This window comes from Mastacembelus armatus, chromosome 10 (genome assembly GCF_900324485.2).
Source record: "Mastacembelus armatus chromosome 10, fMasArm1.2, whole genome shotgun sequence".
NCBI classification, from domain to species: Eukaryota; Metazoa; Chordata; class Actinopteri; order Synbranchiformes; family Mastacembelidae; genus Mastacembelus; species Mastacembelus armatus.
In genome coordinates this window covers 9,072,813-9,098,875 of record NC_046642.1, presented here as the reverse complement: position 1 = coordinate 9,098,875, position 26,063 = coordinate 9,072,813, and the positions used below count along the sequence as shown (strand labels likewise).

Genomic DNA, 26,063 nt, shown 5'->3' with positions numbered 1-26,063 from the left:
AAAGCCTGCCCCTTTTATTTTATTTCTGCAGAGCTAATTGGGCAGCATGGACGATCTAGGCCGTCCAATAACATCTGATCCGAAACCGACCAATAAGACTTCAGACCACAGCTGCCAATCAAAGTCATTTCTCTTCAATTATAACTGCACCCTCTTTATTTCTCTGTTTTTCCCCGCCGTTTGCAGCCTGAGGAGGTCGTTATGCAAGTTTGGACTTATTGTTGCCTATACACAGATGAGAAAGTACAGACTGGGCTAATTATCTTCATTTGCATTGCATGTCTGTGGAGTCAGACTGTGTCGGTGTATTGCTGCAGTAGCACTGCCACCTAGTGGTTGTTGGAGTAACCTCAGCTCCTCTGAACAGAAACTGGTCCTCTCTGCATCCCCAAGTCCACTATTGTTGGGCTCTTCTGAAAGAGCTGCAGGTCTTACACATGACACACAGCAGTAACCATTAGGACATGGAGTGTAGCAGGACCAGCACAGGTCTGTTAAAGTGCATTAAGACCGAGGAGAAGTGGCCACAGTAACAGGTTTGACTGTTCTCAATATCCCTGAAAGCACAATTTCCTTTTGCATGAACAAAAATCTTTTTTTTAAATCACCAACTCAGATTTGCTTTGTGACTCGCAGTAAATGAGAACGCATACAGCTTGAAGTATTTGCACTGATCTCAGGATTTTCCTATTTCTTTTCTAAAGGCTCATCAATGACTAAATATCCACTGTCATTAAAATAAACTCCTCACATTGTGGCCAGTACACTTTAAAGTCTTCAAAATAACTTACTACCCTGAGTATTTCAGGTTCATGTGGTTTCTGTGATGGTTTTCTGGTAATGATGTTGACACAGTATATTGGATTAAATTATGTAGTCAGTTTTAAAATGATACCTGTTCAGTACAAGTGATGGACAAAATCCAGTCATTTTGTGTAAATATGTATAGTCCTTTTGTTACTGGTCTTCAACCACAACTGCAACAGGGACATGCTGTTCACTCCAACTTCTTCTTTGAGGTCTCTGCAGGAGTTTGAGTGAATCTAGCCTTGAACGTGTTGAGATTTACTGTGTCAAAATGGAGGCACCATCATATGACCACAGTACTCAGCAGTTATTTGAGAAACACGTAGCTTAAATAGATATTTACAGAGAAGCATGTGGCTGAGTTTTCTTCTCAGCTGTGGGTCAGACACATCCTGCATTGAGCTTGGTAAAGATAATTGATTTCATCTTTATTATTTTTTCCCCAAGTATTTCACATGCATCCACAAAAGAATTACAACGTAACACTGAAAACTGTGAAATGAAGTTGACTGGGCTGCTGTAATTGGCACACATGAAACACAGACTCAATACTGGCCTACACAGTCACCAGTAAGGCTCATTTTCCACAACTCAGAAGCCCCTTACTGTAAATCCCACATCTGAGGGATGGATTTCACAAAGAAAATAGTCAAATAGTCAAATACTTAGCTTATTCTCTAAACTACAGCTGCTTAGCTACAGACTAATTCTAGCAAAATTACAAAATAAGGCAGCTGCATTATACAAAGACACAGGAAATGGAAATGTTGGTTGACAGGTAAAGTCAATTACCTCAAATCACATCTATGCTGAATGAAAAGTCCATAATTAAATCCCATAAGTAGCAAATGATATCTGAAATGTCCAGGCCCTTTTTCTTTTTGGTCAAATGACACTAGGTGCTGTCCCTTTTTGATTCCCTCTTCACCTTCTGCTTTGATGGAATAAATAAAAAGAAGCAGTGATAGTTTTCCCTTTCTAAAACGGTATTAACTGACACGCACAACATTAAAATCAGAGGAGATTCATTTAACTCAGTTTGCATCAGAACCTGCTCATCAGCAACCTGCGAACACAGACAGAAAATGGGTTGTAATGAGCTAATTAGTATTTCCATTTGAACATTAGATCATTAAACCATTGCTACAGTTTCTTGGGAGGAAGAGTTCACAATCTGTGTTTAATACAAATACAAATACTCTTTGTGATGTTGTCTCCCAAAAAAGAACTGCAGCGTTCACTCACTGTGCCTGAGTCTTACCTGTGGAAAGTTAATATTAGACCATCTCATACTGGTTGTTGGTTATGTATCGAGACAAGCAGCAGGCCAGGAATATCCCAATGAGCTGGAAAAAAAAAATTAGATTTAAAAAACACAGACACAGTTCCAATACAAATACACCAAATTATTCTCTGTTCTCCTTATATGTAAGAGGAAAAGGGTATAAAGTAACCACATTAGTGCACAGACAGGATGTAAACCACTTCACGCCTACACCATGTTGCCTAAACAATGTGAAACGAAGGTGAAAGTTGATATTACTATCTGCAGTAAATGTTACCAACTAACTATATAATAGTTAATAATTCACTCAAAGCAGTAAATTGAGATTTTGGCCAGTCATGGATCATCAACATGGGTGCACTCCGTAGTCCATCAAAGTCACTCTTAAAATTTAGATTCTCACCATAAATACAGTACACTAATTTAGTTGTACCCTACAGAACTTCTGACCACTTACACAGCTATGGAACAATGTTTTGTTCATACAGTTTTTGAGAAGAAAAATGAACAAACAACAATGCACCGGCAAAGTCAATGCACAGCATATACCTTGTATTCTTGCTTATTTCATTATGGCCAAGTGAAGGGCCAGAGAATTCAGCTGAACTAAACGTTTGTCCAAGCAGACAGAAAAAAGCTAGAGTCCTTCTCTGCCTGTGACTCTTATTTATTGTAACACAAAAAATCTGAAAGAACATATGACATACTTGGAAGAATGCAATCCCAAAAGAGATCCCTGCGATGATTCCCAGGTTGGCCTCCATCACACTGGTCACCTGTGCGAAGCAGCCCTAAGCAGCGGAAAATAAAGATTTATAGAGTGACTTTTAAAACTTTCTACTTACATAGGTTGTGAATCGAACTGCATTCTCTGTCAATACATGCTTAAATTCATTTTAAATATGACTTATTAGCTAGATATTATCTAGCGGTGGTGCAGTCAGTGAACTCACCACTGTGTACACCTCTTTCTCAGCCTTGTTGAGATCCTTCAGGGTCTCCGGTGAACATTTGGTGTTGTCTTTACAGCAGCTGACAGGAATGCCATTCTCTTTAAAGTAATCTGTGTTGCTCCAGTCAGTGTAATTTTTCACCCCACAGCAATGCAACTACATAGAAAACAACACAAAAATGTTATAACCAATTTCTTTATGCAAAAGAAAAAAGTGTATTTAAGAAACAAAAAAAAGAAAAAAAAAAGCTGCATGTTGCCTGTTTAGCCACAAGTCAATGAGCGAGTCACTGGATCTGTTTTGGATCATCATCGAGGGAAAACACCTGCACTGACAAAAGCTTGAAAGAATCTACAGTGCTTTTCTGCTCAAAGTGGTTCAGTCTTTGAGTTACCCATTAAAATATTCTTCTATAAACATAAGATTTTAGATTTGTACAGTGGCACATAAAGTCAGATATGAGCAACACTATTAGCGTAATGGAAAACCTCTCACTTACAGTCCTCTGGATGGTGTCAACTGCAGCGCTTCTGCTGTCGGTGGCATTGTAGGACAACACAGCTTTTGAATAGACATTGCCCAATTTGGCCTTGATCTGGACAATTCAACACAAAGCAGGTGACAGATCTTGGTGAGTTGAGGCAACTCATGTGATAAATTTTAATGTTTTTCATCAGTAACTCACCTCATGTCTGAAGATAAAGCCTGAGATACCAGCTACAAGTTCAGCCAGGAACACCAGGGTCAGAAACATGGCATACTGAGGAAACAAAACAAGGAAAAACCAGTTATACAAGTTAGTTTCTGTGGGAGCATTTCAGACATCACTGCACTGTGACTGACCAGTTTGAGCATCCATGGGCTGCCGCGGCATGTAGCAAAGCACCCAAACAGTCCAAAAATAACAATAGTGGCTCCAGTCCCAATGAGGACATATGGTGCATTGGTGCTCTCCTCAGAAGCCAGGGAGAAATAGGCCTCCAGGCTCACCTTCCCCCACACTCCGACAGCCAGCAGGATCACGCCTGTGAACTAAAGGAGACAGCAGGGCGAGTCAACACAGGCATCAAAGATACAAAGAGAAAGATGAGGAGGGCTTTTAGGGCTGTGTTTGACACAAAATCTAAGACTAAAGGCTCAGAACCACTTAACCATTTACACACCTGTGCTGCAGCATTTTATCAAATCAAAATCCTTCTGACTTAATTATCAAATCTACAGTATTTCAGTGATAAGTAACATCAATGAAGAATTCTTTGATATACATTCAGACAAGTAAAACACAGAGTGCAAATTAGTTTAAGTAGTAAAGATTTAATACATTTTCTTTGCTACTGAAAAATGGAAGATACGTTATTTGATCAGTTTTGTTAGACTTGAGGTTTAACAAATCCAGCCAACTTGTAACAGGGTCCAAAATGGAACATATCATCAAATCTAAACCCCAAATTATGCACAACCAAAACTGAAAATTAGTTGATATTGGTTTTGACCATTTTTCTTTCACAAAGGAAAGACATTTGCCGGTTCCTCTTCCATCATGTTTGGTGCAAACAGTGTGCAAGTATCAGGCCTCCATACACAGCTAGAAAAAAATATCACAACGAGCTGTGTACCAAGAAGTGACCATGCAACTGCAGCTACTTAGATAGATTTGTGACCTCCGACGGATCTTGCAAATATCAGGGACAGTTTTAATTAAGAACCACAATGAGCTGAATCCAGCAAGAGCACAATTTCCCTGATTGATTTCCCATACTAAATCTACTCTGTCCTCAGGGGAGGGTGTGCAGAAACAGACGAGTTACAGAAGCAAGTGTAAAACAGGATATGGTCTCTAACCATATATTTCATAAATTCTCCTTCCATGTGTGTTCATATTCATAATATACATGATTATTTATTCACCTGTTAGTAAAAACATGCCTGGGAGAACGCACCAGCGTCAGCCTGTGGTTTAATCATCTCAGCATCTTCGCCTTTAATACTGCCTAAACAAGTCATTAGCCTGAGGCTAGGCATCAGCTCAACCAGCCAAGAGCAATAAGTTGTCAGATAAAAGCTGAACTTTGTGTCAGCAACAGCAACAGTGTGAGCTGGCTGTTTGTTTGGTACAAAGATTAAAAGGGAGAACGACGATAAGTGCTCATTTTTATCTGCTGCTGTTTATGCGTTCCTTTCCTGTAATTGGGGCTGCAACTAGCAATTACTGTCATTGTCAGTTATTCTGCTGGTTATTTTCTCAACCACTTTGTTAGCTGAGAATACAGGACAGAATTGTTACAATTTCCCACAGCCTAATATCACATGTTCAAAATGCTTGTTTCATTTGACCAACAGCCTCTGACAAAAAAAAAAAAAAAAAAAAAACACCAAATTATAACTAAGTCTTTAAACAGAAACTTACTATATTATTTAATTAGTTAATTTTCAAGTCAAATTACAAAACATTATCTTATTTCAGATTCCCATATGTGTGGATTTGCATCTGTTTTGTCTTATGTGATAATAAATATGAGTATGTAAATGTGGTTATGTTTTGGGCTGTTGGTCAGACAAAAAAAAAAAAAAAAAAACAAAAAAGAAAGAAAGAAATATGAACATATCTCCTTGGGGGGAAACTGCACTGATATTTTTACAATGTCCTGTTATTTTAAGACCAAAACAATAGATCAACTGATCTTATGATTAGTCATCCATTGTTAATCACATGACTGAGCCCATCTAGGGCCTAATTAAATGAATCTAATTAATGAATTAATTAATGAATTAATTAGATTAATCAACACTATTCTGATCCTTTGCTGATAGACAGACACATATAGATATAGATAGCATAGATAGACAGATAAACAGATAGATAGGATTAGGATTTAACTTTATTAATAACAGAAGGGACATTAAAGAACTATCATTAGTTACCAATACATTAAAGCAAAACTACTCTACTGCAAATAATAGTCCACGGTTATATTATCAATCAACTGTGTGGATATGTTAGAACAAAAGCAAAACATATGTTATTAACTTATACAATTTCCAGTGTCTTTTAATGCCTTGTTTTATTTGACCAGCTGAAGTGATTAGTTAGTTAGTTGGTTATCAAAACATTTAGTTAGCATTTTGCAGAGTAGAACTGGAAATCCAACTATAAATCAATAATTATCACTAAGATCACAGAATAGGTTAGTTAAATTATTGATTAGGTCAACGTCTTTCTCCGCTAAACTAACGTTAACTAACTAACATGAGCTAACGTTAAGTAACGTTAACCGTTGGTCGTTCTCCTCGCTAACGTCTGCGCCTACGTCTCTAACGGTCGGTAAATCTAGAACAAGTGGTTTCTTAACTAAGTTAGTGAACTAGTTAGTGAACTAGTTGTCGGTATGTCCACACAGAACCAACTCCACTGTGACCTGTGGAAGTTTCTTCGACACGTTTAGCTTTAAGTCGCTAACCCCCTGTAGTGATTTGAGGAAACGATGTAGAGAGTTAGCCCCGCTGGCATCGCCGCCCCGTTTAGCCCATTGTTGCTCCGTCTTTAGCGTTTCTCCTTTACTCACCCAGAATATGAGGCTGTAGGAGATGAGGAAAGTCTTCAGGCAGGTGATCACTGGCTTCGTCTGAAGCCGGCGAGACGGCGGCGCCATGCTGGTGTTTTTTTTTTACTTTAAGCTGGAGGAGATAAAAAAAAAACGGAGAAAAGTTGACTCCGTTGCGCCCTAACGGGGGAGATGGAAAAAAACTTCGGGGATAGATCCAAGAGGAAAGGGGGAAGTGTCGTCACTAAGGCCGCTTGACTTTCCTGAAGGGATTAGTGCTTTTCCTCTGCCCGGAGCGACGACACTAAAACACAACAGATACATCAGATTCAAAATAAAACCCCTGAAAACTGAAACCACTTCAGTGGATCTGTGGAAGAATGGTGTTAGATAAGAGTAGGCAATCAGCACAGCACATAATTAAAACGCAAATAAAAAACAAATAATGAAATGGACACATCAGGAAATAAATATTGAATGTTCATTATCAGAAATCTGTTTATTATTTGATATGTGGCTTTTTATTGTTCGACGTGTGCGGCTTTCTGTTAGTCCGCATGAATAGGACTTTTTATTATTTGATGATTTATTACTGTGAATATTTTTATGATGTATAATTCATTACTGCGATCTGACACAAAAACCTTCTATGTTTCAGATTGATTAATTAAATAAATGTCCACTAATGTTACTCGACACTAAACACAACACTGTGTGATCTTCACTGTTAGGACCGTGAGTTATTTAAAGGGGTGGAGTTTTATAAAATGGTCCAATCATATATTTAGTGCAGCGGTGGGAGGAAACGCGCTGACACGAGAAGTCCGGTAGTGCCACCAAGTGGATTTTAAGTCTGATGATGAAGTAAAAGGATCCTCGTTTTACAAATAACTGCGAAGAAGCAGGACGGGAGAACTTATTGTCCTCAGCGGGGAAAAGTAAACCAAGTCATTTGTCAAACCAGAAACTTTGTTGGATTATACAATTTCGCCTTTTTCTTGGACCCGAAGAAAAAAAAAAACACTTTTCCCCCCGAGGAGCGTCATCCTAGTGTTTCTGACATGCTCTTCAGCCGCATTGTTGCTGTGTTTATTTTATTCTTCAGAGGTGAGTTCATCAGTTTAAACATAAAGAGAAGAAAATCTCTCCAAAGCTTTTCTTCAGCCCTGCATCCAGTTTGTGAGTTGGTGAATAGTATTTTATTTCATTAACACAATATGCGTTAAAATGTCATTTGAGTCCACTGGGGGAAGAAGTCTACCTAAGTAGTTTATTAATGTAAAAGTACTAAAATACAAGCAAATACAAACAAAGACTCCATTAGGATTATTGGCATATTAAGTCCTGTATTAACACATTCACTGAAAATGACAGAAAACTGTGTTTTATTAGCAGAATAAACTTAAAGTATGAGGCAAAGTAGAGTTACTGTTGTATCACAGCATGTTCTTGGATTATTCTTATGATGCAATAATGTGCACGCAGTATTACTACCAAGATAGTCCATTATACTACAACTAATTTGTAGAAGGCCTTAACTAATGATTATTTTCAATAGTAAACAATTTTCTGTTCTGGTTTGAAAATCAAACCAGAATCAAGCTCAGAGTCCCAAATAATTCAGTTTACTGTAATTTATGATGTTTAAAAGCACTAAATTCTCACATTTAATCAGGGAGTCTTTGATATTTTTTCAGTTCATCATAGTCTACAACCCATTCATGTGGCTCGCATTTAAAATCTTTAATTTAAAACCAGTAATTACAGCTGTTTGATAAATGTTTTGGTGTAAAAAGCACCATGTTTTTCTATGAAGCGCTGTCAAGTAAAAGTATAAAGTGGCATGAAATAGAAATATACTAAAGTGTAACTTGAGTAAATGTAGTTAGTTACATTCTGGACAAGTCAAGTCACTCCAGCATTCATCTTCTTTCCCTGCAGTTGGTAAATACCTTAATCTCAGCAGCAATAACATCTGTATTAGATGCAGATGTGCTGAAGTTTTGAGGCGTCTGGATGAATGCAAATAGCCCCCACTCCTCCATAAGGAATGAAGAGATAGGACGTAACATCTCCCAACATGCAACTGGCCAGAATCCAGTCAAAATGAATTTTAAATAAGTTATACATGAGCTGCCTTGCTCTTCAGGTGCTTCTTTGTACTTGCTGACCAGGCAGTTTAATTACAGCTGGGCTCCAATCTCTGCCAGTTAATTACTGAGGAATCCCCCACTGGACCGAGTGTGCTAAAGCCTTCATTTAATCCTGCAAGGTAATAACGTGACCTGATGTCCACCCTGAAATGCAGATGAGCTCAGATGATAATGCGGAATGATTGAAAGGATGCTGGTCATTATCTCCCCTTTGTTATTAGAGATAAATGAAACCTCAGGCAATTCTCAGAGAAGATGCCTTCATCTGGTGTGACTCACCCCTGCAGCATGGACTCAGCCTGCCTACAGTGTATGCATGTTATGAAGTCTGCACTGTGAGTAGTGCTTGACGCTCAGTGTGTCAGCGTCTTAATATTCTGCACCCTTTAGTAGTCAAGCATCAGAAGGAGTATTCTACTACCCTACTTCATAAGTCCTGTAATCAAAATTCTAATGATCAAAATACTCCTTCTGCAAAAACTGGTTCCTGTAAGTGTATTAGAGTGTTCATGTATTAGTACATTTTATCTACCTTGAGTACGGTTAGGTAGGCTAGATAAGATAAATTTGAAGGGTAATGAGATGATTGATAAGGTAGAAAATGAGTTGTGTTATAAAATCTATGTTAGGAATTCAAGCTGAATCTTTGTTTTATTGTTAAATAAGCTGCTGGATGATTCTGCCTTGTTTATGTTATTTAAATAAAATCATCTGAAAAGATTACTGGGGACATCTGTCTTTGGTAAAACTGCTAACAACAATCATTTAAAACATATCAGTTTCCAAAGATCCAACTTTTTTTAAAGATATATTAATGGACAGAAAATTTGTAGAATTACAATTTAGACTAAAATGGTAAGTAATGCTAAGTACATATTTTAAAATAGTACTTAAGTATAGTGTTTGAATTCTTCTAGGTAGGTACATGTCACTTTTCAGTAGTTTTACTGGCATGATTTTTAATTGCTGTATGCATGATGGTGCATGTCAGTTATTAGGCACGTGAAGTACTGTTTGTGGTCTGTCTGTACTTCAGCCCTGCAGTGCAGAGCATCAGACTGATGAGCTGAGCTTGTTTATTTCCTCTGCGACTAATTCTCTATAAGGGGGGCTGGGGAACTATTAGCCTCAGTTACTGAGTGTTTCTGAGTGGAACATTGAGCTCATTTTGAGAAAAACGCTGACAATAGGTTTAATCCACACATCGCCAGAAACAATCTGGAGCAATTTCCAGGGTAGTGAAACAGATGATGCTTTATTATTAATAGAAACTGTGTAAAAGTGAACTTAATTTGGTTCAGGGTAGAAAACAGAAACAACTGAGCTGAAGCAAAGGAAGCAGTACAGGAACTGACTTGAGGTGGGGGTGGAGGTTGACAGACTGGAAAGTTTGGCACTTAGTTCTAAACATGGAGACATTTTTGGGATTTCATAGGGGATAATGTGCCTGAACCACAACTGCTGAGAAAGTGAAAAGGATTTATTGTGCAGAAAGAGTGATTCAGAGACAAAATTCTGAATGTAGGCCAGTATACAAGCCATTCTGCTTCTAACATGGAAAGAAATGAGTAAGAGGGACCATATCCAAGTGAGTAATGAAAACATGCAGTTTGTCCTAATTTGTCCTAAAGGCCAGAAAACACTACAAAATAAAGGTCTAACATGTTTTCATTGTATTCAAATCTACATTCATTTCTCTCCTTTCATAGAAACATTATATTCATGCCCCTTATAAGTTTTTCATGTTTCCTGACGCTGGACTCAGGTTAAAAACCCTCAGGAGTTTCTGTTAGTGTCACTGATTGCAAATCCAGGTGTCTATGGGCTGGAATTTTATTGAGCTTATGTGAAAGGAAACCTGAAATGAATTTATGCAAATGAGAATGATGTGTGGGGAGAATAATTTTTATGGCTGCCTGCAATTGCCTGTCTGTATGACTTATATATAACACTCCTGATACTGAAGCTCAGTGAAACATATTGTTTGACCAGACAGCCATTTTCGGACTCTGTCTCAGTTAAATACTGCAAAAATGTTACAGGCTGGGATAGCATGGTGGCTGAGTGGTTAACACTGTTGCCTCACAGCAAGAAGGTTGTGGGTTTGCAACCCTGCCTTTCTGTGTGGAGTTTGCATGTTCTCCCTGTGCTTGTGTGGGTTTTCTCCAGGTACTCTGGTTTCCTCCCACAGTCCAAAAAACATGTATGTCAGGTTGATTGGTGACTCTAAACTGCCCATAGGAGTGAGTGTGAGTGTGTGAGGTTGTTTGTCTTTGTGTGTCTCTATGTGTGGCCCTGTGATGGACTAGTGACCTGTCCAGGGTGTACCCCTGTCTTCCACCCAAAAGAGAGCTGGGATAGGCTCAAGCAGATCCCTGTGACCCTGGTTAAAGAATAAGTGGGTATAGAAAATGGATGGATTGATGTTACAGGCCTTTTTGTTTTTTGATGTTTACCGTGTGTGTGTGTTTTGTTGTTTCAGCTGGTTCTGGGACCATAGCTCATGAAAGCTACAGTGACTTTGCAGAGGAAGACAACACTCCTCAATTAGACTACAAAAGTACGTACGGAAAACGCACTCAGTAGGGGTGGCTGATAGGCTAGCATTATATACACATATATTATATCTATATAACAATATTAAATTACCTGTACTATGACTAAGAATTTCATTAATGTTCTCCATCTACAACAATGTTGTCATATAAACAGTAACGCACACAGGATCAATACATTCTCTGGTCTTAAATGAATGTATATTTTGTGCAGGAGCACTTGGGTTTCTTAGGTGATTTTTTTTTAAAGAGAGACCTAATCCCAAACCTCAATGTTCAGTGTGTGAAATCTGGCATTAAATGATGCTGTTACAAGTGGTAGAGTGCCCGTCTGATTTGGTTGCTCTTCAAAAACAGACCCTTACTGGTGTCGTTCGCCGAGTCTGACCAATGGGGAGATGACCTGTCACTCCCCTCGAGGTGGGGCCTACAGGAGCACGCTGGGTACCCGCTGTGAGCTGAAATGCGACCGAGGATATCGACTGATAGGGAAGAGTTCGATTCAGTGTCTTGCCAACCGACGCTGGTCTGGGACAGCTTACTGCCGCAGTATGTGGATGTTAGATTTCAAACTCCCATATGAGGATTACTCTGGTGATCCTCTATGTTTTTCTTATATTCAGCAACTCCCATAAGACAGTGAACTGGTCCTACTAAACAAATGTTGTCTACATAGCCAAACCCTGATCCATCTTATTCCTCTGCATGATAGAGCTCTGTTGTTGATTAATATCTATCTGTTTTAAGCTTTACACTGTATGTCTTTGTGGTTTTATTTCTTCAGAAATGCGTTGCCATGTCCTGCCCCTCGTTCCACATGGCAGATACACCTGCACTCATGGATTCGTTGTTGACTCCAGGTGTGACTTTACCTGCAACCCTGGCTATCGGATCGAGGGGGAACACTCACGCACCTGTCAGCACTTGGGTTCGTGGAGCGGAGCACAGCCAGTTTGTTCAGGTACATATTAATGCAATGGTGTGCAGATCCAAGTAAAGCCCACTGTCAACTCTAGTTTTAACCTACTGCCAGAACATGGACTTCAATTCTGTCTAATTTCCCATCATTCTTTCAGGATCCTAGCTGTCATTGTGTCCACTCTGACAAAAACAAGCACATTTCCTGCTCCTCTGTTCTTTGGACTCAATCCAGAACTGTGCTCTCTTGCAGCTTTCATAGTCTGCTCTGCGTAGACTTTCCAAAAATATGTTGCCATTGAAATCAGTCCCCTTCCTCTTTATTGTCTCCAATAGTGTTTTAATGTTTCCAACTGTTTATTTCAGATACTGATCCTCCAAAGATTAAGTGTCCTCCATCCAGACTCAAGGTCGCTGAGCCTGGAAAACTCACTGCCATGGTGACTTGGGACCCTCCTGCTGCCACAGATACTGCTGATAAATCACTGGAGTATGTCTCTCCTTTTCTTTGCTTCTCTTTGCTGATCACTGTAAAATAGACCTAAACATTTGGTTCTCACTTGTCTCTCTACAGTGTAATATTAGTAGGCCAGGAACCAGGCACAGACTTCAACGAGGGAGTGCACGTTATCCGATACAAAGTGTATGATCAAGCCAGGAACAGAGCTGCCTGCAAGTTTATTGTACGTGTTGAGGGTAAGCTGACAGACCTTATGTTTTTCACCCATGAAATTAATTTGAATAATACACTTTAACAAAGACACGCTGGATTTCTTGTTTCCACCGTTTTCTTCCCAGTGAGGAGATGTCTAGAACTGTCTGCACCTCTGCATGGCTACCTCACCTGCTCCTCTGATAGGAATAACTATGGTGCAATATGTGAACACCACTGCGATGGAGGATATGAGCTCAGGGGCGTGTCTAGTCGTGTCTGCCAATTCGACCGCAACTGGGATGGAAACAGTGCAGAGTGTGTTTGTGAGTCTGCATGCATATTCAAATCCTTTACTTCGTTTATCTACCAGTAAACCAATCTAAATGCCTGCCGTTATAATTAACAGTACTGCAGGCAGACAGTGATCACAAGCTAAAATTGTTGTATAAAATTATTTTTTATGCAAAATCTAGAAAGTTAACACACTTGGAAAATAAATGTGATGGTGTCCAAAGCACACCGCTACATTGTAGCTGGATTGTTACTGTAGTAGATGTATATAAAACAAAATGGAAAAACTCAAGTGCCTTAAAACTTCATATACACACTCAAGTAAAAGTACTTGGTTACTTTGCAGCACTGGCAAATAGATACATACATATAAGATCCAGGATGTAATTGTGACATTGTGTTTGTAGCGATGGAGATTAAATCTGATGTAAAAACAGTCTCCGCCCTCCTGGATCAGTTCTATGAAAAGAGGAGGCTTCTGATCATGTCTGCACCCAATATATCTGACCCAGACTACCAGCTGCAGAACATCATGATACAAGTGAGTTTTGTTACTGGTGACTTCACATGGATCCCACCCGCAAGGAGAAGTTTAAGGAAGTTCAATGAAAACAAACAAAAAAAAAACCTAACTCTGTATTCATTCTTTCTACCAGAAATCAGACTGTGGATTAGACCTGCGACATGTAACTGTAATCGAGCTCCTGGGTTCCCCGCCTCACGAGACAGGCCGCATTAGAGAAAGTCTGCTTAACTCTGAAGTCACCGAGGGTTTGAGGTAATGGTGAGATACATTATCAGCAGATTTATGGTTTATTCTGGGTAAAACAAGCTCATTCATTTGGAAAAATCCTCCTTCTTATTGCCAGTAGACAGTTGAGTCTCCTCACTCTGTAAATGTCACAAGCCTCCTAAAAAATGGAACCTCTACTGGGCTGACTTTACAGATGAAGGAAAAAATCCACTTCAAAGATCACCAGTGTCAAAAATAGCATCATAATAATTCCAAGGTAATACTAATGGGATTTTCAAAGGGCTGACAGAGCATCAACAGTGAACATCTGGCTTTGTTTCCTGTAAGAATCAATGAGTAAGGAATTTTTTAAACCCCACCATTTTGTCAGACACAGACACAATCATGTAGGCACTAATTCATCTTGGAAAAGACCAAGAAAGACGTTTCCACCAACTGTGCATTTTGAGTAAGGGGAGCTGCTCACTTTTTCCAAACTGGAAAATCTCTTCCTATCCTTCAGACTCTGTATCGACACACAAACCCCACAGATTACTTTTACGCATTTTTTGAAAGTAGTATAAAGCATGAAACATGCGGAGTAGAAAATCAAAACAAAAAGGTGAGATATGCTGCAGAGTAGATATGTGTTTTATCCCTGTAAGTGACCCAGTTCATATTACACAGTCATATTATTGAATTAAAGCCCTTTTAGATATCCAAGTATGATACAGTGAGACAGTCCCTTTAATTGCTGTATCATGTTTCTCTGTAGACAAGCATTCAGAATCTCCAGAACCTACTTCAGTATGGTGCTGCTGGATAAGCTTGGACTGGACCGAGAGCGTTTCATTACCCCGATGGCGTCACATGAGCTGTTTGCCTACGTCGACAGCTTCCTGCTTGATGAAGAGGAACGAGAGAGGCTGGAGCTCCACACAGACTTCTGTGACTAATCAAATAAACCTCTGCGGTTGCCACAGTGATAAACTCATCAGTATTACTAACACAAGATGAGGAAGGACAACCAACCAGAAAACAGGTCCAGATGAGCATTAGGTGGAAATAGAAGACAAAACTGCAGCTCCTTTTGCCCAAATGTGATCACTCTGTAACACTGAAGTGCTAGCACTGTTTTGTTTTTTTTTAAACCCGATCAGCTCAGACACAGGGAGGCCAGAAAATAATCACCACAGATACAGAAAACATGTGGAGATGAGAGTAATCAGTAATTATGTTTTAGATTTAGTGATTTTTTTATTGGATGAACATTACAATGAACATTTAAGGCAACCATGAGGTAAACATGACTGATTACACTCTGACAAAGTTTTTGTCTGTTATATGTGCTGACATACTTATTTCAAAAAGGCTTTTCATTCAACATATATAAATGCCATTTTATAAGATAAAATGAATGTAAAATACAAAAAGAGATTAAACTAAGCACAATTTGTTGGACGTAATACCAGAAATTTTATATGAGAGATGTATATAATGAATAGTTTACCCCATATATCCATGTAATTCTGTACACAAATATTAAGACAAGGATGACACGCTATGACAGTTTCTGTGCTAAGTGCTGTGCATGATTTTGAATGGAAATATTAAAAACAGCCTAAAATTTCAAAATACAAAAACGCAATGCTCTTAAAATAAATGTAATGCTGTGACATGTTGAACAGTAACACCAGTCTACAGACAGAGGACAGGTGGTGTCCATGCTGATGACGAGCCCCAAACAGCCAGGCAGCAGTGACTGGATGTGTTTAGCAGGGCAATGGGGTATGCTTACAACCAATCAACTACAAATCTGCTCATTCAGTAGCCAAGCTCATGGTCTGATAAGCTTAAAAAATAAAATGAATGTACAATCTTATATTTGTGTCAGACCACACAGTACAGCCCCATTTCAGCATCTTTTGTTTGAAGGTCCAGGCCTCTGCTGCAATCCTCATTTGCCCTTAGACTTCCCCATGGTGGACCGCAGTGGAAGAGTGCCCTCTGCCCATGAGTCAGGGTACTGCATCATCTTTTCCCACAGACTCGACTCCTCTTCCACAGAGTCCATTTCCACTTCCTCCTTTCCTATTTTAACAGCACCTGCAGGGGAATTGTTACACACTGAATGCAGAATCTGTGTTACAATGGCAAATTTTCACACCAGAGAAAAAGGTTAGAAGCATTGTAGGTGCTTCAGCACTCTGACAAAGGGAATTATGCTATGACAATAAAATTGAACTACAAAAGGAAACATTTGGCATTACTTCCTTTTTTATGAAGAAATAAACCCATCTACTGTATGTCTCATATGCATGCCCTCAAAGTGAGGTAAAAAAATCAACATTTACAAAATTCATTCCATGCTTTTTTACCTTTGCCAGAGCTGAGGCGAACTCCTCCCAGGAACTCATTGCTCAACATGGCCTCTCTGTCCCACACAGTCAGCTCCAGACACATCTCCTTCAGCTGCTCTAAAGCCAGATCTTTGTACACAAATGTGTGGTCATAGTGGGGGTTCAGGTTCTTCTTCACAACTGGAGTCTTCTTCTTTGTGGTCTTTGCCTTTGCTGGGTACAAGTACCTGCAGAACCACCAACACCAAGTTAATTTAAAAATGCTTATGTGAAGAAAGCAAGGTTGAAGAGATGAGAGATTGCCACTAACCCTTTTACAAAGCTATCTGATGTGCCTCCTGGTTTCATTGCCATTAAATTCTTGGCCTCTTTAATTAGGACATGCAGTTCTCCACCTTCCTCTGTTGCTGCCTTTTTGCCTGAAGCGGAGACAGATTTAAAATTTAAGCAGAAATGTTTCAAACATAACAAAGGCAGTTCTGCCATAATCTTACCTTTGGTTTTCTCTGTTGTTGGCTTTTTAGGTGGGATGTACTTTAAGGATATCACTAACTCTCCCTTGTACTGAGCAAAAGATGAAGCTGGCATGGCAGAGGGTGTCTGATTAGGAAAAGCACATATTTAGGACACACAAAAACAACCCAAACTACAATTTTTCCTTACAATGTTTCCTCCTCTACACCAGATCAATACTTAACAGGTTAATGAAATCTGAAAAAAAAAAAAAATCCATTAGCAATATACTAACTAATTCCTAAAAACCATATTTGCCAAGATTTCTTTCTAAATGACCATAAATACAATTCTGGTATTTGTGCTGCAATTTCTTTCATGAATATTGTGACAACCATGATTCAGAGCCAAGATATATATTGTTCTGGCACTACCTCTCACCAACAATCAATGGTTTCACCTTGTTTTGATTTGCTATGACCTCACTCTGAATTTAAGCCTTCACAATTTTTCATTGGGACAGCAATGTCAGATAGGTTAGACAAAACATGCATGACATTTTGTCAGTATTTGTCAATCAACTATTTCCAGCCCGTCTGGGACACCTTTCAGTTGGTGGCTGCTGGCCTTTGCTGTTAAAATAGTTTGTAAAATAAATAAATACATTCAATTTCTCTGATGTACCTTGCCCATGAGAACCACACAGTCCTCGCATGGGGTGTCGAGGTCTCTGGAATCCAGAGAAATCTCTGTCTCTCCTAAGAAGGCGTTTCGACTGAGGCGACCATGATGCCAGACTGAGATCAACAAGGAGCGTGTGAACAGCTGTGAGCGGCTGATAGAGTACTGGTGGAAAAAGAGGAGAAGGTAGAATGATCAAAGATTTAAGATCAGTTCAGATTTGATTGTAAGAAAAATTGAAAATATTTTCTTCAAAACTTTTAAAACATTAAAAAAAAAAAAAAAAAACATAAGAGCAACTTGAATTTGAAAAAAGATTCAGCTCATTTCCATTTTCAGTGGTTCTGTCACTGTACACTGACTGCACACTGGAAGCCAGAATCAAAATCAATATTTGACAAAAGCTATCCTAATCCACAATGTCAATACCAATCTTAAAGTTTCTGTAGGTGTGGTCATTATTTGCAGCAAGCATGGCACAAGGTCATTTATCAGGGTGTGTCATTAAGTCAACAGAGGATAATGCCTACAGTTTTGGTGTAATTAGTGAGGTGCGAGTTATAAACCTTCACCTTTAATGTCTCTTTGTAGACAGGGTTGATGGTATTTCTCTTAATGGTGGTCTTCCTTTTGCTCTGGCGAGATTTGTCAGGGAGAAGATAACATTTGACATAACTGAAACACAAAAACAGAAAACCGTGTCAAACAGTGTTTGTGTCAGGAATGGCTACTGGTCTGCTGAAGTATTTCCTAACTAAATGCTACAAACAAATCTGTTGATGTTCAACTTCCTATGAAGCTCAAGTAATCACCTGTGGGATGTGATTATCAAGACTTTGTAAAAACAGCAGTCTTATCTAGGCAAAGCTGTATTAACGTCACTGGGCAGGGAGATGTGCAGTAGAGAAAATGTGTCCTTAAGAGCCTCAGTTGGCACGCATGCTCAATGTGAGACTTAAAGTTTGAAACTGTGCCTTCAATGTTGTGTTGTGCCTGTTGGAGGTTCACATAACAGATACTGTATGTTTGGAAAAAGTGTTTAGTATTTACGGGTTGCAAAGCTGTCGCGAGGCATCGGCGTAGGCCAGCCCATGGCACTCTTTGATGAAGACATGAAGGTTCTGGGTGTGTTCATCATAGATTATGGAGAAGACAACATCTCCACTAACGTCCACACTGTCAAAGTCTCCAGCTTCACTGTAAATACTCATGAGGCTGCCCAGTGTGCTCTGCATAAACACACATAAATCCAAATGTAAGTAATAAATCATTAACAATTGAATTGTTTGTTCGGAGCTTCATTAATACAAATAAAGAAAGCAGTCATCAGGATGTTTATGTCAATGTATTAATCCAGAGTGACAGCGTGATGTCACGCTGGCTCCTGCTTTCCCCTGACACTTTGCCAACTATAGAAACATTTTTGTACACATTAATTTCACTCTAAGTAGGTGGAGGATGTCCTGAGGTTACAGATGTTCATTCAGATTATCTAAAATCAGTTCTGTTCTGAGACACATAATGAGCTGCTCTTCAATGAACCATCTGAGGACTAATGTGATCTGTGAGAAATGTCAATACTTTACCTTTGAGCTATTCAGGCTGGAGGAGCTCGAAGCCAGCGTCCTTTTATGAAAGCTAACCAAGCTGTCAATATCATCCTCCTCCTCTTCATCTTCCTGTGGCACCATAAAAAACATTTAGAGGGTTGATCTCACACACACACAGACACAAACAGTGGAATATTTACCTTCTTTGTATTTCCCTTCTTTTAAAAAAGGATTTGTATTATTACAAAATAAAACAACACTACATAAGATAATGGACCATAAAGACCAGATGTGTATCTTTATTAAATAAATACACCTTCAAACACCACTGAGGATGTGTCTTGACATCTGTACCAATAACCAGGCAGACCTAGTTTAATCTAACAAAGCTCAAATTTAACTATAATTGCAGGAAAATATTCAAATAAAATCAGCTATAATGCCAGGTTCTAGTATTAGTTCCTGAAAATCAGAGGATGGGTTTCTTTATTCTGTTTTATCCCTTTGGCAGTGTTGTTCATCAAACCACACAGGAAATAATTTACCACAGAAGAGGCAAAAATAGCATGAAAGCTGCCTCAACAGACCAGAATTAAATGTACAAAGTGTTTCATTTAAATTAAGATGCTGGAATGTCACTGTTTCTATCAGTACTGCGTGACCACAAAATATAACCTGAAAAACCTCTACCTGTATTATATTGTATAATAGTGTTGGAGATGGAGACACTGTACATAATGAAAAAGAAAATAAATGGTAAAAAGGTCGAGACAAGACAGCAAAAAGTATCAAGTTACTTTACTGTTAAATAACTCACCTTTACATCTAAGCCTGGTACTGAATAGCTCCTACTGCCCATTGAGGTCTTCGAAGTGTCACATGCATCACGCAGGTCCAGTGTCGATACATGCTCTAAACATAGAGATCAGGAAGTAATACTCATAATTTTACCATTTGACTGGTCAGACAAACAGCAGCATGGCACATGGCTCTTGATCACTATGATAACCTGTAGGCTTTGGGGCTCGTCTGATGCTCTTCTTGAAGAGCCTGTCTACTTCCTGCTCTGTGCTTAGTTTTTCTTCTGGGGCCTGTGATGACAGAAAAAGGGAGATACAATGAGAGAAGAAAAAGATTAAATAAATTGAGACTATGTCCACGTGAAAGCTTCTTACAGTATTAGCTTCTGAGGTGGTGCTGTCAACAGCTGCTTTAACTGGGACAGTTAGGCTGGAAACACTGGATCCTGCTGGGCTGGACTGTAATGAGCGGTTCTGTTTCCTTGTTGACAATATAAATGAACATTAAATACAGAGACAACATGTAATCATTTACTTTAACAAAAAAATAAAAAACTTTCACATTTAACCAGCATTCCAAAGTGGAGATGTCTCTGTGCTGTTCATAGTTCTACACTAAATATGGTGAATCTGACTGCAGTACTTCATTATGTTCCTCTATTTTAGAATCAGAATCAGTACTTTGAGGTCATGTGCACAAATAAGTCCCCAGATTTTTTCATGTTTACTATTAACAGACTTAATGGTCAAATTTTATTGAAAACTAAATACACAGTTTTTTAAAATTGCAATATAAATAACACATTTTTGATGTTTTGATTATTTGTTGCTTATTGCAGTGAAAAAGTTTTGAATTTCTGGGCAAATGCAAGGTGAAAAGATGTCATGATTACTCCAGTTATAATTGGATAGTTTAAAGGATTATGTCGCAAGGTCACTGCATTTTGGATTTTTCAGCTACCTCCATTCAGAAATGATGTGATATGCTGTGGTCATCCGACCCTCAAACATGTACAACAGACTGCAGGGGAAGAGGCCCTGACACTTTTGGCTCAAATGCTGCTTTGAAGTCAGTGGGCAGTGGTTCTACCTTTTTTGAATAAATATAGGTGAGTTTACCTGGATTGATCAGGGGTCACATTGCCAGATTTAGTCTCAGCTTTACTGCTTTGTATAGTGATGTTTTCTGCAGACCCTGTATCGCACTGAACTCCTTCCTTTGATTCAAGTGATTTCTTGGAAGGAACAGATCCTGAACTTTTGCTTGACTGACTGTTAGAGAAAATGTGAGAGGGTTGATGTTTACTTAATGTTTGTGTTCTGAAGATCAAATTTCTACAACAAATTACAACATTTCAAACCAATGACAACAAACCCTTTGTCAGCTATCTGGGTTTTCTGCCTGGGCAGAGGCACAGGAATGGGAGGATCTGTGATTATTTCAGCACTTTTCAACAACCCTTCTCCTGTGGTCTCACGAAGATTTGCTGCAAAGAACAAAAGTTAAATCACGCTTTTATTCTAGTTAAATGAAAAGCTATAATTACAGCATTTTTAAATATTTCCTTCTCTTTGCTGTTGAACTGAGCAACATTCCTGTGACTGGGCATTTCATTTGGGGGTTGTTTACATTCCTAGCTGAACAGTTGATACCAACTTCCTTTTCCTGTACTTACACAGCAGCTTCTTTTTCAGGGAGACCTGCACCAGGTCATGTCCAGGCGTTGTGGTAAAACGGTTCACCCTTTGATCGTAGAACCAGTCGCCTGTCCTTTTCTTTAAATCCCTGGAATCCAATATAAATACAGACCTAAACTGAGTAACATTTACAGTCATACAGAAGTTAAATATTATATTAGTTAATGCTTGCCCGACATGTTATCTACTCTGTCCTTATGCAGTCATTTTGCTTAAAATAGCTGCTTGCCTAGTAAGGAAAGAAGGTTACATGTCTGGAGATAGTATCTGCTGTTTGTACAATTACAAAGACCTATTATATATTATTTAATTAATATGAAATTTCTTAATATAAGCAAGTTTTGTATACAGTGTTAATACATTTTCTCCATGTCTATAAAACTATATAACAAATATATATTATACACTCAGTTGAGTTATACACTCAAACAGTTGTTGATTCAGCAGTACAGTAGTTTCAGACTGCATTTGTTTCAGCTTACTGTACCTAATAAACTGGCAGCTGAGTATTGGTTGATCAGTAATGGTTGTTGCAAACGTTTTTGTGTGTGTAACGAGAAGGCAGAGATAAATACTAATAAACACAAGCTCAATACACAAATTATTGGAGTCTAGCTGATCTAGTATATGCTTTCAAATACACATGTAACAAGTTTTGATACAGCTCATTTGCCATTCATCATATATAGATTTATATTAATTTCTATATTAATTAAAGCAAGCTTAAATACATGTGTTCTAACAAGTTTAGCAACAGCAGGAGTAAAACATTTCTTACGATTCTTTGGCACACACACTGCACAGCCAGAATCCATTGGAGAGAACTGTTTGGCAGTTGCGGCACACATGGTGATGGCACATCTTACATTGGCTGGAGAAAATACTCAGTCGACTCAGGGGCTCCTGGCATCGGCCACAGCTATGCTGACTGTATTTTCCACTGCCACGCTTGGCCCCTTTCCTCTTCACATCCAGCAACTCTGTCTTCAACTTCCTAAGACAAAAAAAGACACATAATGCACTAAGTTTGGGGTTTTACATATACTGTAAGTGTACCAGTTGTTGGCCAGTCATCTAGACGAGCAAGGAAAAGTTCAGACATTGTACTAGACACAGAAATGCATGGTAGATTATTTCTTGTGCAAGTGTTACATGTTATTTTTGATCTTAAATGGCACAACTACATCAAGGACTTGGTCTGACCAATAGGGCTGAGTGATTTAAAAAAAAAAAAAAAATCACATCGCACTGACATTAAGTACAATAAGTTTCCCATCACTCAGCAAAATTGATATTACTGAGTTGTTTTTCACATGCAAAACAAAAATCTCAATATGCTGATAAAATATAGTGTATCTTTATTGTCAATTATATGGCTTCTTGTGTAAATTTGTTTTCTGCATCCAGCAACAAGGGCTGTGCACTGTTTAAAATCCTGGATGAATGTCCTATCTAACTTTCATAACTGATACTGAAATGATACCTTTTTTTCTACATCTTAGTTTGAGGAAAGTAACTTTGCCAAAACATGTCAAACTCCTCAATGTATGAGTATATTATTATTATTATTATTATCATCATCATAAATTTATTCAAAAATTATGTTGTGTAATACTTTGCTTTAAAAAAATGATCTGATCAAAGAGCAGGTAAACAAGAATAACAATCTTTAAGATTGTGTGTTTTAAAAATTACTTTTTTTTACTTTACTACATAATACACTGAAGTATTCTTGACAGGAATTACTTTAAATATACTTTTCATTCTCAACAAGTTATGCTGTTAGTGAGACGTTTTGGAAAATAAACTTGTCAGTGCTCATGTGAACTGGGAACACTGCCCTTACCTTAATCATATCTTTGGCATTGTATTGACATTTCTGCATTAAGCTAATATGGTCCAATATACTAGCCATTTTGACTTACTAGTAGACTGTAAGAATAATAAATATTTAATAATTTTGAATTTTCCTTCAGGGATTAATAAAGTTTATTTATTTATCCTACTAAGTGAATTGGGTTATTCCTAAACTTATTTCCTAAATTTGCATGACCTTTTATTATTTTGATAGTTTTAAAATTGATAGGTGTGGAAAAATAAAAAATTACTTTTCATACCAATAATAGGAAATTCTCACCGCACACGCTGCTCCTCAGCTTGCCTCAGCTCCTCATCCCGACGCAGCACCTCCAGGATCAGCTCCCGCTCAGAGTCAGAGAGGAAGCCCATGCTAAGCATATCAACAACCTCAGGCATTGCGCCTTCAGCCAGGAGTCCTTAATGCAGATTAATGGGCTCAGCTCAGGCACTGTTGCACTTAGTAGATCGCCTGAAGTCAAAACAGGGCATCAGGAATTGATTGAAAGGGTAATTTACTCTCTATAGTGTTAGTATAGACAGCAATTTAACCTCAAAAAGGCCTATACAGGTGAACAGCCGTCTTTACTACTGGAGAGCCTATATCTACGATATCCTATAAAATAACCAACTAAGTTGATGGCCTGTAGTGATGAAGATACAGACAAGAGTGACCTTTTTCTCTTCCTGTTGGCCTCCTTGCAGCGAAGCTTCTGCTGCCAGCATGTCAGAGTCCTACTGTATAAATCTGCTCTGTTGGGGGTGGTTCATTTAACGAGAAGGCAGGTAAACAAAGAACATTCTGCCTCATTAGATTATTTAAAGCTCACTGCAGACAACGTACAGCAAATTTGTACTGCATAGCTTCTGAGTAGGTGTTGTAGGCTCCATATTGTATTTAAATTGCTAAAAGTTTTTTCTCCAAAACTCAAAAGTGATCGTGTGAATCAAAAGCCAAAAGAGCCTGATAATTAGACATATTTTCCATTTCACTAGAGGACAGGAATTAGTCTCAAACCTAGTTTTCCAAAAATGACAAATAGCTTAAAGGAACAGGGAAGCCAGAGTATTTAAAATCCCACAGAAACTCTCTGCCCGGGTGAAAGGTTGTCTTAGAGGGACCAGAAAAAACAACATGAACTTGGCTACCACATAGAGTTCCCACCCTCTAAGGATACAGAGAACCGGGTGGAGTTCAGCAGTTTAACCATTTGTTTAAGTCCAACATCAAGCTTGTAATCTGTCACGTCTGAAACTCTAAACTGTACTCTTTGAATAGCTCCAAAGAAAGTTGAAATAAAGAGGAACAGTGTTAAGTAGCTAAACAGTGGAAAAGCTGCAATTCAAAACTGCACACTAAAACACAAGATAGTTTTTCTTATTGTTTAAATGCCTAGGGTCAGCAAACTCAAGCAGGAGTTTAATTATGCCTGCAAGGTAAACCTGTCTGGGTATAGCCTTCATGCATCTGCACCAAATGACAGTGATACTACACTAACTGGAATAATACTTTAAAAATACTAGACAGAAAATACTGCAGAGGGAATTTGTGTAAAAAAAAAAAAGCAGTGAGCAGAGAAGACGTGACAGCACTGCGCAGGTATGTACGTTTTTGTTACAATAATTATTATAATAATAATAATAATAAGACATCAGTCCTGTGTGGTCCTGCATATTCGTCTTTCTTTATATGTTTGTTTAGCCCAGTCCTTTGCGGCACAAATTTAGCTTTACGTCTAATTTTGTTTTGGAAATAAAGAATAAACAAACAAACTAATAAAGAATTAAACACACAGGGCCCTACAGATAATCAATGATCAATGTAAAAACTGAAAAAACTGAAACGTTTTGTGCCTCTTCCAATCAAAGTCTGTGCAGATGCCGTTGTAAAGAACTGAAAATGTAGTAATTAAAAAATGAACATATTTATGCAAACATAAATTAGACCTCGGCTTTTTCCTGTTTATCGCTTATAAATAACGTTATGCTAGTTAATATTAATAACACGTCAGGTGTGTTTGGGGATGAACAGACTCCGGAGGGTTAACAGGCTGAATTTGTATTCAACAAACACAGCTCCATGACGGCACATGTCAAATCATGTGCGACAAGACGGTAACGTCAAGTTATTAGTTAATCGTCTTTATCGATCCCTGATTGTTAAATTCAGATTTCAGCCTTTGAAAAACCGATGATCCGCTAACGGTCGAACGTCACCTACCGTTAAAATGAAGTAAAACTAGCTAACGTCTCGGCTGTCGCCTCTTCACGTTCTGCTTTAACTTAAAGACCGAATGTCCGGTGGACGTGGGTTTATTTATTTGACTGATTTATTTGGTGAGTGTGAGGAAAATAACACACACCTGTTGTTAGAAAGCGACTGCGCCCCGCTACACGGTGTGTTTGCTTCAGCTCGGCCGATGGCAGCGACATATACCTGGCAGGGAAAACACAACACACACGGTTAAAAGTAGTTAGCACACAATATAACTTCATAGACTGTGTTGTAAGCAGGTTTAACTTTACTCACCTTCCTTATCAGATATGATCGTAACCGTGTTTAGCTACCCCCTAACGTCGTCTTCTTCTGGTCTCCAGTCAGTGTTGACTTAGTGCTCTGGAGGAGTCCCAAGTACCGGAAGGTTAGGAAAGTTTGCAGGAGCGCCTCTCCACATTTTCCATGACAGGTGCATTTCCTTTGCTCTGTTTAGCAGAGAAACGCTGCATGTGGAACATTTGACCAACTGCATTGAAACAGTCCAGTAATTAATA

General features: G+C 38.6%; 3 protein-coding genes across 3 annotated transcripts; 1 reads left to right on the top strand and 2 right to left on the bottom strand.

Annotated features, from left to right (window-relative positions):
• Positions 1-1,214: 1,214 nt before the first annotated feature.
• On the bottom strand, positions 1,215-6,861 carry tspan6 (tetraspanin 6). Its single transcript, XM_026331342.1, has 8 exons — positions 6,609-6,861; positions 3,889-4,077; positions 3,731-3,805; positions 3,545-3,640; positions 3,046-3,201; positions 2,800-2,883; positions 2,069-2,153; positions 1,215-1,873 (listed from the first exon to the last, which is right to left on the bottom strand). Exons 1-7 carry the CDS (start codon positions 6,693-6,695, stop codon positions 2,085-2,087), a joined length of 756 nt encoding a protein of 251 aa, XP_026187127.1. The 5' UTR covers positions 6,696-6,861; the 3' UTR covers positions 1,215-1,873; positions 2,069-2,084.
• Positions 6,862-7,419: 558 nt separating this feature from the next.
• On the top strand, positions 7,420-15,529 carry srpx2 (sushi-repeat containing protein X-linked 2). Its single transcript, XM_026330652.1, has 10 exons — positions 7,420-7,694; positions 11,223-11,300; positions 11,653-11,844; positions 12,080-12,256; positions 12,580-12,703; positions 12,788-12,909; positions 13,012-13,191; positions 13,567-13,700; positions 13,816-13,937; positions 14,668-15,529. The coding sequence occupies exons 1-10, from the start codon at positions 7,649-7,651 to the stop codon at positions 14,846-14,848; spliced, it is 1,356 nt and encodes a 451-aa protein (XP_026186437.1). The 5' UTR covers positions 7,420-7,648; the 3' UTR covers positions 14,849-15,529.
• Positions 15,130-26,009, bottom strand: sytl4 (synaptotagmin-like 4). Its single transcript, XM_026330651.1, has 18 exons — positions 25,822-26,009; positions 25,655-25,728; positions 23,572-23,763; positions 22,213-22,428; positions 21,413-21,522; positions 21,112-21,223; positions 20,856-21,008; positions 20,112-20,217; positions 19,946-20,027; positions 19,754-19,848; positions 18,973-19,065; positions 18,437-18,615; positions 17,959-18,061; positions 17,390-17,551; positions 16,747-16,852; positions 16,563-16,671; positions 16,271-16,479; positions 15,130-15,998 (listed from the first exon to the last, which is right to left on the bottom strand). The coding sequence occupies exons 3-18, from the start codon at positions 23,688-23,690 to the stop codon at positions 15,850-15,852; spliced, it is 2,103 nt and encodes a 700-aa protein (XP_026186436.1). The 5' UTR covers positions 23,691-23,763; positions 25,655-25,728; positions 25,822-26,009; the 3' UTR covers positions 15,130-15,849.
• Between the last annotated feature and the right edge of the window lie 54 nt (positions 26,010-26,063).

Excerpts from the sequence above, each read along its gene's own strand:
- tspan6 (XM_026331342.1), bottom strand. The coding sequence starts at position 6,695 with ATGGCGCCGCCGTCTCGCCGGCTTCAGACGAAGCCAGTGATCACCTGC. Across the intron at positions 4,078-6,608 it reads CCTACAGCCTCATATTCTGG|TTCACAGGCGTGATCCTGCT; the intron begins GTGAGTAAAGGA and ends TGTCTCCTTTAG. Across the intron at positions 2,154-2,799 it reads TTGGGATTGCATTCTTCCAA|CTCATTGGGATATTCCTGGC; the intron begins GTATGTCATATG and ends TTTTTTTTCCAG.
- sytl4 (XM_026330651.1), bottom strand. The coding sequence starts at position 23,690 with ATGCCTGAGGTTGTTGATATGCTTAGCATGGGCTTCCTCTCTGACTCT. Across the intron at positions 21,009-21,111 it reads ACCCAGATAGCTGACAAAGG|TCAGTCAAGCAAAAGTTCAG; the intron begins GTTTGTTGTCAT and ends TTTCTCTAACAG. Across the intron at positions 15,999-16,270 it reads TCGCCTCAGCTCTGGCAAAG|GTGCTGTTAAAATAGGAAAG; the intron begins GTAAAAAAGCAT and ends ATTCCCCTGCAG.
- srpx2 (XM_026330652.1), top strand. The coding sequence starts at position 7,649 with ATGCTCTTCAGCCGCATTGTTGCTGTGTTTATTTTATTCTTCAGAG. Across the intron at positions 7,695-11,222 it reads GTTTATTTTATTCTTCAGAG|CTGGTTCTGGGACCATAGCT; the intron begins GTGAGTTCATCA and ends TTGTTGTTTCAG. Across the intron at positions 12,257-12,579 it reads AGCACAGCCAGTTTGTTCAG|ATACTGATCCTCCAAAGATT; the intron begins GTACATATTAAT and ends TGTTTATTTCAG.